Source organism: Acomys minous (assembly GCF_964271855.1).
Source record: "Acomys minous genome assembly, chromosome: 5".
NCBI lineage: Eukaryota > Metazoa > Chordata > Mammalia > Rodentia > Muridae > Acomys > Acomys minous.
The window spans coordinates 28,487,706-28,503,924 of NC_140494.1; the positions used below are offsets into that span (position 1 = coordinate 28,487,706).

Consider the following 16,219-nt stretch of genomic DNA (forward strand, 5'->3'; position numbering starts at 1 on the left):
ATTGCTACAGGCAATATACAAATGATTTTTCTTAAACGCAGCCCTAAAACCACTTGAAAAAGCCAACATTTCAATTTGGCCTTTCAGACAGCCCTTCTAACATCAACATATTAAGCAGTCAAATGGCATTTATTCTGGAGATCAAAATGTTTCAAGTATCGGATTTCATTTGTAAAAATGCATATGAAAACCATTTTTATAAAAATAGATCTAATTCTGTGTACCCCAAAGAAGCCTACCATGTTTGGTCTATTAAGCTATGGAAAGCTCATTTGAAATGCTACCTGCCAATTACTACATATAAAAGATAATTAAGAAACATTGGTGCTATGAGAGGTCTCCCCCAGCTTCTGTGGTTTGGTCTTTCTAATCATAAAACTGCTTTTTAAAAAAGCTTCTAGAGAACACTAGCACTTATTTGGGGGAACAGAACAGTAAGGCTTTTATTTAGAAGATAATTTATAACTACAGGTTGGTGTCATCCATGTATTAAAAGTCACCGTAAAAGTCTCAAGGAGGTAAAGAAATAACCCGCTAATCATCTGTTCAGTGTAGGGCGGGTCCTCGGATCACTCAGATCCCTCTCTGGTACCATAACATGATAGCACTGTGTTCCCTGCAACGCTGAGGGTGACCTAACGGAGAAACGTTGAGAGCAGTGGTCAGCACCACGCAAGCGCCCTAAGCGGCTAGCAAACTGACACACATGTCCTCGGAGTAAGGACTCACGGGGCACAGTCACACCGTAGTGCTGCGTGTCGCTGATCAGCAGCTTCCTCTTCAGTTCGTTCAGCCCGACCCCGACAGGACCTGAAAAACAAGGCAGCAGACACTGAGAACAAGAGTCTAACCCTCCGTTCCAAGCAAGCTAAGCTCTCTATAAGAAAAGGATGGGCTTTCTAGAGCTCCTTTAAAAAAAAAAAAAAAAAGCACCCTTTCTCAGAGAACTTAAAGTAAACATACTCAATAATAGATGGGTATATTACCAAGCAGCCCATATGCAATCACCTAAAATTGTACTGCAGTCCTCAGTGATCACCTCACTCTTAAATATATATATATATTTTTAGGTTTCAGTAAAAGAAAACTGTTGGTCTTTACTTCATTTTGGATACAAATCCAATTATGCATTTCAAATGTGCAAAGCCACACAGAGCTGACATGATTTCCTAGTCCGCAGAATTTCAAGCAGTCCTAAGCATCTGAAAGCTGCCACAGGCTTTACATTTGTATCAATCAAATAAATACATACTCACAGAACATGTCATGAGCAAGGCCAATGGCATGTGCTGTGACAACGAAAGATGGCAGATAAGCACTGCATTTAAAGACATAAACTGCACTGAAAGAACAGGATGAGTCAATGAAGACACTGAGGCTAAACAAAACCACCCAAGAGTGGTGGCCAACACCAGCCTGAAATCAAGTCACGAGGGTTTCAGCATCACAGCTGCAGTCCCTTTCTCATCTTAAACCTCACACAACTTGTGCTTGGGGTCTTTGGATGAACTTTACAGAGACAGAAGAGAGAGCACAGGCCCCAAGGCCAGCCAGCCCTGAGCTGGGTCCCCACTCGCTCCTATGCAAACTTTTCCTTCTGTGACACTGGAGAAGGTGACACACTCCCAGCCCCAGCAAGGCCAGGTGTGCTCTCAAGCTGCATGGCGACGCTCCCTTTGTTGGGAGAAGGAAAGAGAGCTCAGTACAGCATGGGCATGACTGAGCATCCTTTCCCTTTCTCTCTGTGGGCCACAAGAATCCCAGGAGAGGGACACTGAGGAGCTTGCAGGCACACAGAGCCGAGCCCGGGCCAAGTGTGTGGAAAGGCAAAGGGGCAGGACTGGGACCAGACCTCCCTTCTCCACTGCATTGTCCCACTACTGCTTTTTACCTTTCCTACATGGCTGTCAGGAGCCTGTTTCTATGTCAGCTCCCCTTTGTTCTCTGGGATTCCATGGGAACTCAGTGATATGCTCAAACGACATTCACAGTTAGTATAACTTACTAGAACACAGAGTTGCCCTCTCCAAGTTAACATGCTTTCCTAGGAATAGCATAGCAAAGAAAGGAGGGGAGTGTAATTTCTAACAATACAGCTTGTATTTACACACTTGGCATGACCAGAAGGAAAGCATACAACAAAGTCAGATGTCTGCATCCACTTAGTAGTTCAGATCTAAGAGCATGGAGAGCATGGTGCTGGAGAGATGGCTCAGCGGTTAAGAGCACTTGACTGCTCTTCCAGAGGTTCTGAGTTCAATTCCCAGCAACCACATGGTGGTTCACAACCATCTATAATGTGACCTAATGTGCACTGTATATATAATAATCTTAAAAAAAAAAAAAAGGAGCTGGAGAGCCTCAGTGTAGAAGCAAGGACAGAAAGAAAGGCCCAACAGTACAGGTGAGTAGACACCAGCATTTGGGTAGAAACCATGACCAGGTTTACCTGAACACAAAGTGTCATGGATCTGCTACTGTGACCTCCTTAAAGTGATGCTAAAGGCATAGATGGCAGCTGATGTGACTAGACCATGGGGGCTTTGGCTTAATCAATGGCTGAATGGTGGAGCCTGGGTTGGAAGGCATACCTTGACCTTGGAGCCTTTCTCAGTTTCATTCTGCATCCTGGTCACCATGACACGTGCAGCATCTTGTCCACACCCACCCCACCCCCATGCCTTTCCTCTCTAGTGCTTCTGCATTGCCAGGAGCCTCCAATCAACGGAGTGAGCTGCCCTTGGCTGGAAGCTTTCAAACAGTGAGCCCATATAGATCGGACTCACTTTGAGCTGTGCTCAGGTATTGGGCTATAGTGGCTGAGGTGACTAACACAAAGGGAAAGAAAGAGGCAACCTTAACTGACAAGAGGACAACAGGTCAAGTGTATCAAAGTGAAATAATACAAATGAGTAGGCTTGATCTTAAGGGCAGCGTAAGAACCTTAACCTGAGCGATGGAAGTCGATCCAATGCCACAGGCTGGCTTTTAACTTTGGGTTATGTACCAAGTTCCTGGGTTTCCTACACTTTCCCACTTCAAAGGGCTTACCACACTAATTACACATGCCTGCTTACTTGCCTTGATCCTCTGACTGGCTGTGAGGTCCATGAATACAAAGACACCTCCCCTCCCCACACACATCTACTATTTCCACAGCTGGCAAATTACAGGCACTCCTGTGTTTGTTTCGTGTTACTGGAGCTGCAGCCCAGGGTCTCTCTCACACGTGCTAGGCAGGTGTGCTACCAGTGTGCCACATCCTGAGGGCCTAGGGCATTTATTTAAATTTCATGCTGCCATGGGGGTAAAACGTGAGCAAACCACAGGCTCGGAAGCTGTGGTTAAACAGCACCTAGGTCCTCCGGATGGTGGTCAGGCGATCCAGTAAGAGAGGGACACAGTGTGTTAGGTGCAGGGAGCTTCAGGAAGGGACTCTGGTTCTCTGTATCTTGACAAAAGGCACAATGCACTAAGGAAGAGAGGCTGAGACCCCTGAGCGCATGGTCAGAGGTAAAACCTGACAATAGGAAGAGAGATCCCACGAAGAATGCCAAACAGCACATACTGATGGTGTCTCTGGATCCATGTGAGAGCTATGTATCCCATCCACTTTACTGCTCAAAAATAAGACAAATATACTCTTGAAAGGAAAAAAGGAAAAATGTTTCAATGGAATGCTATCGTGTGTACCTTTCATGAAGTGAACCCAGTCACTTATGTCCCCCAAATACTAAAGCACACATAAAGCCTGCTCCATGAAAAAAAAGTGGTAGGAAAAAAATTTTTCATAGCTCTCAGATCTGAAACTTTTCCTAGAAGAAAATACTCTTTGAGGAGAAAGAGAACTCCCTTATTTCATACTTTACACAAATTATGAGCAAACAAAGAACAAACATCACCCCCCATCCAGCTTCCAAAACTAATGATTTATCTTAACCCAGTAGAAAAAACTGCGTGTGTCTAACTTAGTTTGGAAAGCTACGCCAGGGCCAGGAGGGCACCCTTAAAATCTGATCACAGACCCTTTCAGTCCCTCTGACAGCTAAAAATGTCCCCTCACAAACCAACTCTAGCCACCAGCCGTGAAGTCACACCCCTCACACCAGGCATATCCAGAGGAAAGGATTTTGTCAGAATTTCCTCAGATTTAGATTCGTCTAGACTGTGATCTACAAAGGACAGACTTTCAAATCATCCTGATGACAAAACTGCTCACACATGGCAGCTCCCCCAAGGAAAAACTCACAGTCACTTTGTTCTGTTGACAGTGTCTCTTGCCTTACAGAAGCTTCTCAGCCTCATGAGGTCCCATCTTACACCCATCAGAATGGCTAAGATCAAAAATTCCAGTGACAGCACATGCTGGCGAGGATGTGGAGAAAGAGGAACACTCCTTCATTGCTGGTGGGAATGCAAACTTGTACAACCACTTTGGAAATCTACCTGGTGCTTTCTCAGAAAACTGGGAATAAGGCTTCCTCAAGACCCAGCTATTCCACTCCTTGGAATATACCCAGAAAATGCTCCACCACACAACAAGGACATATGCTCAACCATGTTCATAGCAGCCTTATTCATAATAGCCAGATCATGGAAACAGCCTAAATGTTCCTCAGTTGAAGAATGGACTAAGAAACTGTGGTACATTTACACTATGGAATACTACTCAGCTATTAAAAACAAGGATTTCCCAAAATTTGTGGACAAATGGATAGAACTAGAAATGATCATACTGAGTGAGTTAACCCAGAAGCAGAAAGACTCACATGGTATATACTCACTTATAATTGGGCACTAGCCCAAAAGGCGTGTCCCATGAAAGTCTTTACTTACCAGGAGATTGGGAAAAATGTGAGGATATCCTACTGGGACTCTAGGTAAGAGAAACATAGAATATGGGGAAATAGAAGGATTCAGAGGGTCCTAGAAACCTACAAGAAGAACATCGTGATGGGTGGATCTGGGGGGTCTGCTCAAACTATCACACTAACCAAGGACAACACAAGTAGTAAACATGGAATCCCTACTCTGATCTGCCCAATGGACAGGACATTCTCCACATTTATGTGGAGAACAGGAACTGACTGTGACATGAACTCTGGTGCCCCATATTTAACTACCTCCCCTTGGTGGGGAGGCCTGATGGCACTCAAAGAAAGAATAAGCAGGCTACTGAGACTTGATAGCCTATGACCATATAGTGGGGGAGAAGGTCCCCTTGGGTCATAGACCTAGGGGAGGGAAATAGCGTGAAAGAGGGAGGGAGGGAGGAAGGGGAGGATACAAGTGATGGGGTAACAATTGAGTTGCAATCTGAATAAATTAATTAGATTTAAAAAAAAAACTCGCAGTCACGTCTGTGCCCTGTAACCCTCTCACAAGCAGGTACAATCACATCAGTTGTAGCCGGCTCCAGTTAGAGTGTGTATTTTGAACACATGATCTATGTGCAGATAACACAGGGTTCTGAACAGGCTAACTCATACCTGTTGATCTGCAAAGAGGACTTGCCGTGCCCTGCAGTACGTCAACTTTTACCATACTTGGTGAAATGTGCTGATTTGTAGGAAAGTAGACGACTTTATGATTTTCAATGGTTCTTGATAATGATAAAATGGGTTGAGGTTTATGCTGAAACCTCATGTCCAATGCGGCAGTGCTATTTCAGAATAATGGTGATATGTTTTATGGTGAAAATAAGTTTTTTTTTATTCAAATTAGTGAAATGTGGTATAGACACACATACATACATATATATATGTTTTAGAGTCTAAGGGTGAACACAAGATGATTTTGACTTCTGCCATAGAATATTAGTATAATGTTTCCTTTTTGTATGTGTGTTTTGCGTGTGTGTGTGTGTGTGTGTGTGTGTGTGTATGTGTGTGTATGTGTGTGTGTGTGTGTGTGTGTTGGGTGCTGGGGATCTGAGCTTCAGTTCTCAAGCTTAGCAAGTGCTTTATCCACTGAGCAACCTCCAGCCACTGTGTATAGTGGTTTTTAGGGCTGATCAGTATCACATTCAATTTAATAATTTAAATTGAGGTAGTGCCTTGTAGATGAAAGACTTATCATGTTAATAATCTAATAGAAAAGTAACTATACAGGGAAAGATAAGTCAAGAGAGATGGCCAAACCACTCATGTAACTAACACACTAACACATTAATGATAAAACTCCTCCTTGTTTATACACACTTCTTTCTAACATTTGGATTTATAGCCAATATTAAGTGGAATATTGGAAGGACATGTGTGGCTCTGACCAAGTACTATTTATGTTTTCTCCTGCTCTTTGTACATCTTGGCACGAGCCAAAGATGGTCTATTACACACAGAATTACTGACATGGACGCGGCCTCTGTTATGTCTCAACCCCAGTGTACTTACACTGCGCCACACAAAAATCCTGCATTTCCCTACAGACTTTTTTTTTTATTGTACTTGGCCAGACTTGTTACTCTTTACTATCCAGAAAAAAATACCAGAATTACTGGAGTCTACCATAGGAACCCAAACTGCATTGTTTCCTTAAAAAAACAAAACAAAACAAACAAACAAACAAACAAAAAAAAACCAACCAAACCCACACTCATTCATTTGATTTACTGCAAGATAAACCCAACCAAGCCCCTAGGTATCTCTGACATCAGACACATGCTATAAAACGTCTGCTTATCGTATGGTAGCAATACTCTTTTACGGCTCTAGGCATAAAATAAAAACAGCCATGCTATTCCATTTGATCCGTGACCATGGGATGGTCATATTAGTGGGTGGCTGGAGTTTTGTGTTCAAGAGCGACAAATCAAACTCTCCAAAGTAGAGCTGTATTCACGGCAAATCAAACCAGAGCTCATTTCTTCTGTCACTTCCACAATGGGAGAAGCAATGCTCTTAATGAGGCATCAACTCATAAAGCAAATGCAGAAGCACTAAATGAAAACGGGGGAGAAGAAAAAGTCTGCTGAAAGCACACCACTCTAAAGCAGGTCTGTGCACCCACTTACGGTTTTGTCCCTCTTCACCCCAGCTATGCTGAGAAAACAACGGAAGGTTAAGCTCTAACCACAGTCACCTTCCTTAACAAAGCAAAGGACACTGGTAACGGTGACCTCCTCCCCAGCCCTTCAGAAGGTGGCCTTTCTCTGGAATAATGGGATCTTATTCAAAATCCATTCTGTCCTAGCCCCAAATTCACAATTCCCTGAACCAGCGCCACATGTCACCTCTAGTAGCTCCACAGTGATCATATCCGTCGGCACTTGCCACTTTGAATAGATTTTTGGTTCATCTCCTCCCACGGCAATATAGACGGGGCTGGAGGATAAACGCTGCTGTTGTAACCTAGAGAGCCGGTGCTCAGAGCAGCGCCTGCTCACTAAGATCCAGTTCAATGAAAAGAACTGTGTCTCATGCCAGGAAGGAGCCCCACGTATAAATAGTTCAGATAGACTATAGGCATAAAAAGCCAACTGTGATTCCAATAAAGATCGTCTTTGTCTCCTTACTCAGGATTATAATTTTAAGCCCACCACACACTCGTAAATTTGATTGTGACTTTCGGTTTTAGAGTAGCCAGATAGACTCCTCCAGAACAGACGCCACAAGGTTTCAGGCACAGTTCAACAAAAGCAGCGGGGACTCTAACGATCCCAGCCAGCTCTGAACAGCGCGCTTTCTACTCAGCTTTATGCAGCTGTGCCACTGCCATCATTCTGTGGGGGAAATGATGACATTCTTACAATTGTCCATTTATCCAAAGCATCTTGGCAGAGCAGGCTTCAGGCAATGTGTATAATTCAGCCCAAAGAGGGACCAAATCGCACTTCCTGCTCGCAGTGTAAACGTGAACGATACAGAGATTTATTGTTCTTTTCCTCCCTGTGCAGAGCAACCAGACAGAACAAGTCGCAGAGTGTCTGACTATCCACAAGATGAATTTTGCCCTTGGTGTGGCTTAGTCCACAAGAAGGGCCTTCGTGGCTTTTAGCGCCACAGCTTGCTTCTGCTCCTCACCACGAGCCTACATACATCACTTGACTTTATTGCTTTACTTTAGAAAAAGTCAGGTTTTACTAAAGATGAAATATGACACGTTATATAAGACAATGTGCTAATGCTGCAGCACTTGAGTCTATCACTTTTTATGTAATATTCTTAAACACGGACGGGAATTTAACAGAAAGATCACTGAGTTATCAGTGGCTAAGATAAGGCCCAGGAACTATATGTTTGCCCAAAGAAGGGAAAAATCTAGTGTTTCTGGTCAAGTCGCACAGCTCTCAGATGTCATACTTTTGAATGGCAACAATTTAAGGTTTATTCTGATTTCTTGAACACTGAGTCTAAGAAAGCCATATCATAACACTATTGAGAGAAAACATTCTGTATGTCTCCCAGTGACATTTACCTAAGACTCCGTCGGCCGAGGTCATTACTCCCATGGCTCTGACAATGTGGGTTAAAAAAGCTGCAATGCTGTGCTCCCATCCTCCCACACACGTCAGAGAAGTAAGGAAACATGTCTTCAGCACGCAATCATAAAGACAACAGTTAACTGAGAACAAAGCAGAATGCCCAAGCCATACATCTATTACCCAAGTGCTTCTTTCTGAGGGTCGGCTGCCAAGTAATCTAACTTAACATCACTCCAACCCTGAGGCTCAAAATCAGCAGGCATCTAAGACTGCAACACCTCATTTTTTTAAAAAGATATTTTCAGATAATATATGAGGATGGCTTTTTACTCAGACCTTAGAATGTGGTAGGAGCAAGTCTAAGTCTTCACTCTTCTGGCAAAGCTCTTATCATCTCCGCTTCTCAGATGGGGAAACTGAGGATGGGGAAACATCTGTGGACAGGCAGACTCTCCCAGGGGCTCCCTTCTTCTCTTTCTTGCTCACTGTTGGCAAGACGAGCACTTCTGCCCTACCAAATGCTCCTGCCACGGCATGCTGTCCCTCCCAGGCCCATTGGCACTTGAGATTGACTTCTATTTCAGATGCAGCGCACAGCAGAAGGTCATTTTACCCAGTGCTTAGGGGTGCTTGTGCCAGGATATCATCTGTTACCTAGGGGCAGGTGAGGTTCTCCACTCGTGGCACTATCCTGGTGCTTAAGGCTGTGACCCAAGGGAACCTTTATCTCTATTAGTGAACTATCTCAGGTACTTGGCTTTGATGCTAGAAGGCTACCATGGCATCCTTCTGCTAGCCCATCCTCTCTTAAGCTAAGTGCAGGATGGTGGCATACTCTGTCACAGAGTACTGTGTAATGGAACTGTCTTGCCTGTACAAGCTCCCTCTGTTCCCTAGCCCTTTGAAGGAGCTTACTGGTTGGTTATTTCTTTTCCAGAACCATCAACCATCCTCAAGTGCCCTGCAGCTTGACTTTCTTCACTCTTCTCTGGCTTACTACACAGACCTAAGACACACTCAACCACCAACTCTCTCTCCCAGCCCTTGCAGAGAGGGCTTTATGGTCAGGGCTTAGAGAAGAAAAATGGCACAGTTCCTTCCTCTTCCTTTTAGCCCCCAAAGGAAAGAGCAAAGCTACAACAGCATGCTAGCTCCAAGAGTGAGGCTCGCCCGGAAGAATGGAAAACCAGGGGTGACAGTGCCACGCTGTTGTCCCCCTTAGCGCATTGCACGGCTCCTGGGCTGAGGCAGAGACGGGAGTGCAGTGGTGGAAGACTGTTAAGGTGAATGCTAGGAGCGAGGAGAGACAGCAGGGAAAGCGTGGCCAGAAGATGTTGGGTAAGAGGTCTCAAGTAGCTCCTTTTAGGAGCAAAGGATTAAGCCATGACCACTGGGTGCTGTGTGGACTGGAATCTGGAGAGCTATGAGCACAGTGGAAATTGTAAGATGAATAGAATTCCCCTCCCATGTGTGGCTAGGACTATAAAAAGGTAGGCCTCACTAAGAAAGGAAAATCTGAATTTCCTTTAAGTATGCGATCGTGTATTTCTACATAGTGCAAATAACTCCAGTATCTTTCAGGTAAATAAATGATCAACTCTGGTGTCATTAGGTAAGAGAAAACCATATCACTTCCCGCAAACCACCCACTGCCAGTTTCAGTTAACATGTAACAAACATACTAAGGTGGCCGATTCCTCACATTCATCAACAAATATTCAAATATCCATTATCAAATATGTAAATATTCGGTGCTCTTGATGCTTCTTGGGTTACAGTGGATCCGCTGACCAGTCTCCAGTAGAAGAGGCTCCACAGCAGGCCAGGCCGCCCCCCACCCCACCCCCAACCCCACCACCAGCCCCGGCCCGAGGCATAGCTCCAAAACACCAGGACACATAAACAGCCCAACAGATACTTCACCATAGAGACTACACAAGGTGTTCAAGATGTAGGGAATTTTCACTTGAAAACTTCAACTACCATAAGCTTCAAATTTAAATTCTAGTGTTTTCCTTATTTGCTCAGGACTCCAAAGAAAGCAAACACTTACCAACCAGGACAACAAGTCTGTATTTCTCGTGAGTCTGCCGCCGGTAGGGGGTCACCTCCTCATACGTGGGCACGTCCGCTGTGTCATACTGCTCACTCTTTTTGCACTCATACATGGACTTGTTTGTTTTCTTATCTTTTCTGCTAAGACGGAAACTTCTTCTAAAACCGGCTACAAATAAAATAAATATATACACATGTTTTTAGAAAATGTTTAATGTATTTCAAGCTAAATATTAAAATCTCCCAAACCAACCATTAAAATCCTTCATATCAGCTCCACAATATAAAATAAAACTCAAGTGTTCTTTAAATAAATGAACAAAAGTACATTTGCTTTAAAAAGAATACCGAGGGCTGGCGAGGACAGTGCCTGCTGAGGCAAGTTCCATCTCTAGAATGTGCATGATTGATTGAGAGAACTGACTTCCTCAACTGCCCGTGACCTCTACACACAGGCTATGTCACGTGCACACCCATCCATATCCACACGCACATGAAATAAACAAAATATAATAAAAATTAAAAATGAAAGGTAATAGTTGGATGTGTAGAATACTTTGAGCTTTTCTACAAAGTACAAAAATGAAAATATATATGTATGAATTTTTGGAGACTACATAAGAAGTGAGTAACTATTCCCATTGGGTTTGAGAAAGTAAAAGAGATCAAAAGAAAGGCAATACTAAAGCGGACTGGGCCTCAAGTGCAGTTGGTTGAGTACTTGCCTGGCACGCAGGATGCCCTAGGTTGGATGCCAGCACAGCACTGGGCAAAATGGGCTCTGTGCTGCGCATGTGCAATCCTAACAAGCTCAGGGTCATCCATGGCTATATAGTGAGTTTGAGGCCAGCCTAGGTTACATGAAACCAAGTACAACAACAAAAGGGTGACAATCAATGAGTAAATATGGCATTATCTGAGACACCTTATTGGAGTCAGAGTTTAATTTAAAAAAAAAAAGCCAGCAAATACTTTTGCAATGGACAGTAAGATTATAGTTTAACAAGAAGTTTTAAGTCAGCAAAGATATTCTGAATAATTATTAAGAGTCGTTCTGGGACTTTCTAAGAGTAACTGATTGTGAGGTGATGCTAGGTTATTTGGGAGGAAAGGTATGAAGAAGATTCTCACCTTAGCTCCCTCAGAGGCAAAGAGGAGAGCAGGATCAGTCACAAAACCCATTGCACTTCAGAGAACAAGTGAAACGCAAGAGAGGCGGAGGGAAGCATGCCACCCTGGCCAGCAGGGGAAAACACCTGGATTCTAAAGGCACGTGGCAGAGAGCCAGCCTTCTGTGAGAGGCTCAGAGGACCCTCCCTTCCCAGGACCCTGAAGAGCTGCTAAGAACCTAGCCCTCCCAGCATCCCTTTCCCGGCCTTACCTTCCCAACCCCAAGCCACAGGGAACCCAGATGCTTATGGCTCAGCTGGGGGTTAGCATAGTGGTCTCAGGCCACAGTCCCCACCCAAGCTGGCAGTGTCTAACTTATCTGTGCCCCCAACTCTGTGATTGCTGACAATGATGGGATTTGTGATTGATTGTTCTGACTGAAAGAGGTGGGATGCTGGCGTCCTGATCAGGGCTCTAACTGCGGTTCTAGGATCCCAATCCCTTCACAGTTCTTTTTGGCATGGAACTTACTAGAAAGGTTGGGTACAAGTCTCATCCAACACTAGCAAAGTCCTACAGCTAAAATGGGGAGAAACTTCTGATCTGTAAATCTGTAACTGAATCCTGACTTCTGAGAAACTGCTTAGCTAGTCGGGTCTTTTACAACCCACTGGTGTTTATACTCCCACTAGAGACAGGGAAGTGGGAGGAGGGGAAGGGCGAGGGCAAGCCGATTTCTGATAAGACAGAACTCTATGGGGGGCGCACTCCACGGGATAGGTGGCAGCACCTTCCCTGCGATGCCTCCCACAGCACCGGTACTTAAGAATTGACCGAACTCAGTTTTAAAAGACAGCAGCATCAACTACAAGTCCACTCCCACCCTGTTCCACCCTTGAAAATGGCAACCAAAAATGCTGGACGTGTGGCAACTTTACAACCAGACCTGAAGCTGGGCAGAACTCTGCAGGGCACAGGGCCAGGGACGATTACCCTGGAATACAGTCCCACCCTCAGCTTTTCAGAAGCCATATCCTGGAACTGCCTTGCCAAAATTTTCCCTTTACAGGAATAAAAGTGGTCCAGTAGTCACCGAGTTCTGGAGAGGAGGTGGCCATGGCACTGGGGAGAGCAGGAGCTCTGCAAAGGCCGTTGGTGGAAAGTGAGGGACACAGCCTGGAAGTGCTGCCCTGCCACACCAGCTGTTTATCTCTGCAGTTTCAGGAACCTTCTGTAAGGCTCATTTTCTGTAGCTTAAAACACGGCTAAACAGCAGCATCTCCCTCCCAGGGCGGTGAAGGCTAGGCCGCTCACAGCTTTGGTCCGTGGCAAAGACTCCCGTAAGCCTCTCACAGTTCCTCTGTACTGTGTCTCTCACTACCTAGCTGGGCCTTTAGGGCGAGCATGTGCATTCCAATAGCACGGACTCTCTAAAAGGAGAAAAGTACATCTGGAAGCTCATTAATCAACTTTAAATGGGCTCTTGTAAAAGAGAAAAATCAGTAAAAATGAAAGCCAGATTTAAATATGTGAATCAGGGCTGAGGTGTCACTGTGTAGTATAGCATGTGACTCCCATGAGGCCGCAGTGCTACAACTTAGAAACAAACAATTATTTCAAATGCCTTATTGACTTGTCACTGTAAAGAAACACAACAGAGAGGCTAAGTATGTCCTGGCTATTCTTTCGGTCACATTCTCTTCTAGGAATGAAAACTTTTTAAGAGCATCTGTCCCTCCAGTCTTACAATTTTTATTTATTTACTTACTTCTCTACACATAAATGTATATGTATTATTTACCCAGCCACTATATATATATATATATATATATATTGAATATATATATTCATATTCTACACATACACATATAAAAACAGGAAAATTTTTTCAGCTCAGAATCAACAATTAACAAGCTATGAAATCCAATTGTGTTACTGTAATCTTTTTTTCAGGCAAAAAAAACCCCAACCCCGCCCACCCACACACCCATACACAGGAACTCACAAACCAACATACACTCACACCCAAACACACTCGCAAACCCCTGAACTCAGGTTGTATTCCTAGAACGTATTCTCCCACACCTTGTAGTTTCCAACATCCAGCTAGAAATGAGGGGCTTGCTTGTCAGTACCCCGAGGCCGAGTCTCCAGGAGACGACACCCTATCTCAAAAACAGGGAACTTCTCGACTTTGGAGTTTTCTTACTTCTCTTATGAAAAGGGGCCTAAGCACCATGAGGAGAAGTTAGCAGAGATTCTAGTGTTCAGATCAACCGTGTAACACAGCATCGGGTAAATTACCAGGCAGTCACAGTTGCTCAGCAAGGAGCCGTTGGAAGCAGAGAGACACAGAAAGGAACTCAGGATACGGGAACAGTTTCACCCGGAATGTATTTTCCTTACAGTTCATATTTTTTGTCATTTATAATGGGTCAACGGTTTTATGGATGGGTTTGTTTCCAGGGAAGCTTACACACAGCTGCTAGACGTCTTTCTCTTTGAAAGGATCAACAGGTTTCATTACAACAGAAAAGTGACATCGGAGCAGGATGCAGCTGCAGGACACGGCTTATCTGATACTTTGCAGTAGTGACAATTCACAGTGGCGTGCCAATCTGTCATCTAACTCTGCAAGCTCTGCTTAAAGATATTAACCAGGAAGGGGTGACGATACAGAAAACTGCTTGTTATCTGAAACGTCTAGTCAGTATCCCTGGGTTTGGCTGTATGAATAACCTGTGGTTTCATGAGGATACACGGCTGAGGGGGGGTTCTTCTGGCTCAGGACTCCTCAGATGGGCTAATAACAGGGCCTGCTAGCAAGCTGCCTATCTCACTGTTCTCCCAGGACAGCTTCTTTAAAAACCTTCAGTAATGTGGCCACTGTAAAGCTGTACATCAATCACTGTTATTGAGGGTGGCAGTGGGACTGACCATTTTCGCGTCACTACTCTTTGTCTTTTTCTCTTCTTCTGTCCCTGCCTCGTGACTGACAACTGATCAAGTTTTGGGTCAGTCCTTCATCATCATATGCACACATTTATACATCAGCAAGCAGCGAGCCTGTGAGCCTCTTCCCAGAGGTATTCACCAGTCTCCTAACTTTGAGCTGATTTTAAAGAGAGCCTAAATCGATCGTGTGTTGGATTCTGTAACTTTGCTTTTGTTTTTTTTTCCCACTGCTTTAAGGACTCTGCTCTTGTTACGTCTGATAAATATTCCCCTGCATTCTTCTAGATTTTAACAAATGGGATGCATGGCTTTATACTTAATTTTTTCAAATGCCATCTGGAATCACTCAGATGTAATCATGACATCAAGTCTGTAAAGTGTGGCTGTAACTTTGTATTTTTCTAAATAATTAACCAATGGTTCTAAGAATCCCGAAGGAGAAGGACCCCTATATAACTTCATATTGAGACACATGTGCAAAGGCTTCGAATTGTTTATGTCAGAACAAAAAAACAAAGGGGAGGATTTTCAATCCAAGCTGAGCTCATTCTCTGGACCATATTGTCACCAAAACACGCTTGCAATGGCGGCAGCGGACGGGTTCACTGAGAACTTACCAGGTGACGGGCGATTCTCAAAGCACCTGATGTGGGTTAACTTATTCAGTTTCCCTAGCAACTCTGGGAGGGGAGTTGAGTGTGAACGGCCTTCACTGTAATAAAAAATGATAGCTGAAGCATGGCTTAAGTATTCCACAGTAAAATGAGGTCACAGACAAAGGGAGAAATGCCACCCTGTACTCACAGATGTGGAGCAGGGAAAAAGACGAACCCCTGACACAAGTTAACAGAAATAAACTATCAAAAAGAAAAAAAAAAAGGAAAGAAAAAAAGAAAAGAAAAAAGCATCGGTTTAATTTACAGATTAAAAGGTTATAGAGTGGGTTTTTTTTTCTTTTTTATCAAATTAAGTGAGGATTTATGTCCCTCTGTATTTAAGGTGAGCTGTAAAACACAAAAATACAAGACTGTGTTGCTGGCCTCAAGAAGCTACCCATCCTGCCGGGATGTAAAGCGTTAGTCCCCTACGCTTACAGTTCCCAGTGTTCTCACAGTACGGGATCCTCACTGTATCTCGGGACTCTCTGATCGATTTAGAATGTCTGATTTGGCTTTTACCATTTTTATATTAAAAAAAAAAACCTCGGCTATAATTTGGTCATTCTCAGAACTTGCCTCGCACTGCATCTGTATAGCACAGCAGCCAAGAGTATCAAGTGTACCACTGGGGTGTAGAATTTAAGAAGCGTTTGTGATTAAAATAAGCTTTAACACTGTAGGAAACAGCGTATCTCTCTACTCCACTCCACAACTCCATACACTGATATTAATTTTAACAGTAAAAAATACTTTAGACAAGAAGCCGAAATATGCCGAAATATGGGAATGGTTAAATGACGAAATAACCTCCTCTGGGAGAAATAGGGTTGAAACCATTAAAGTTATAAAGGTATAAAGTACCATAGAAGTAATATAATAATAATTAGAAGAACCAGACAGGACACAATAATTGCATTTAACACAATGAACTCTGGTTTTACTGCTACAAAAAGTATTACAAGTATAAAAAGAAAACACATGAGAGAAAAACAACGGCTGTGCTGGTAACAGAGGGCTA

At 43.7% G+C, this 16,219-nt stretch overlaps 1 protein-coding gene across 5 annotated transcripts in view; it reads right to left on the bottom strand.

Annotated features, from left to right (window-relative positions):
* The window catches only part of MPP7 (MAGUK p55 scaffold protein 7), a 194,563-nt gene that overhangs the window by 16,354 nt on the left and 161,990 nt on the right, over positions 1-16,219 (bottom strand). For 4 of the 5 annotated variants that reach the window (XM_084781081.1, XM_084781080.1, XM_084781084.1 and 1 more), the window contains 2 exons: positions 10,476-10,646; positions 730-810 (listed from right to left, as the gene is read on the bottom strand). In XM_084781081.1, coding sequence (XP_084637207.1) covers positions 730-810; positions 10,476-10,646 — 252 coding nt within the window. The remainder of the gene's footprint in view (positions 1-729; positions 811-10,475; positions 10,647-16,219) is intronic. The other variant, XM_084781083.1, reaches the window with a different exon arrangement.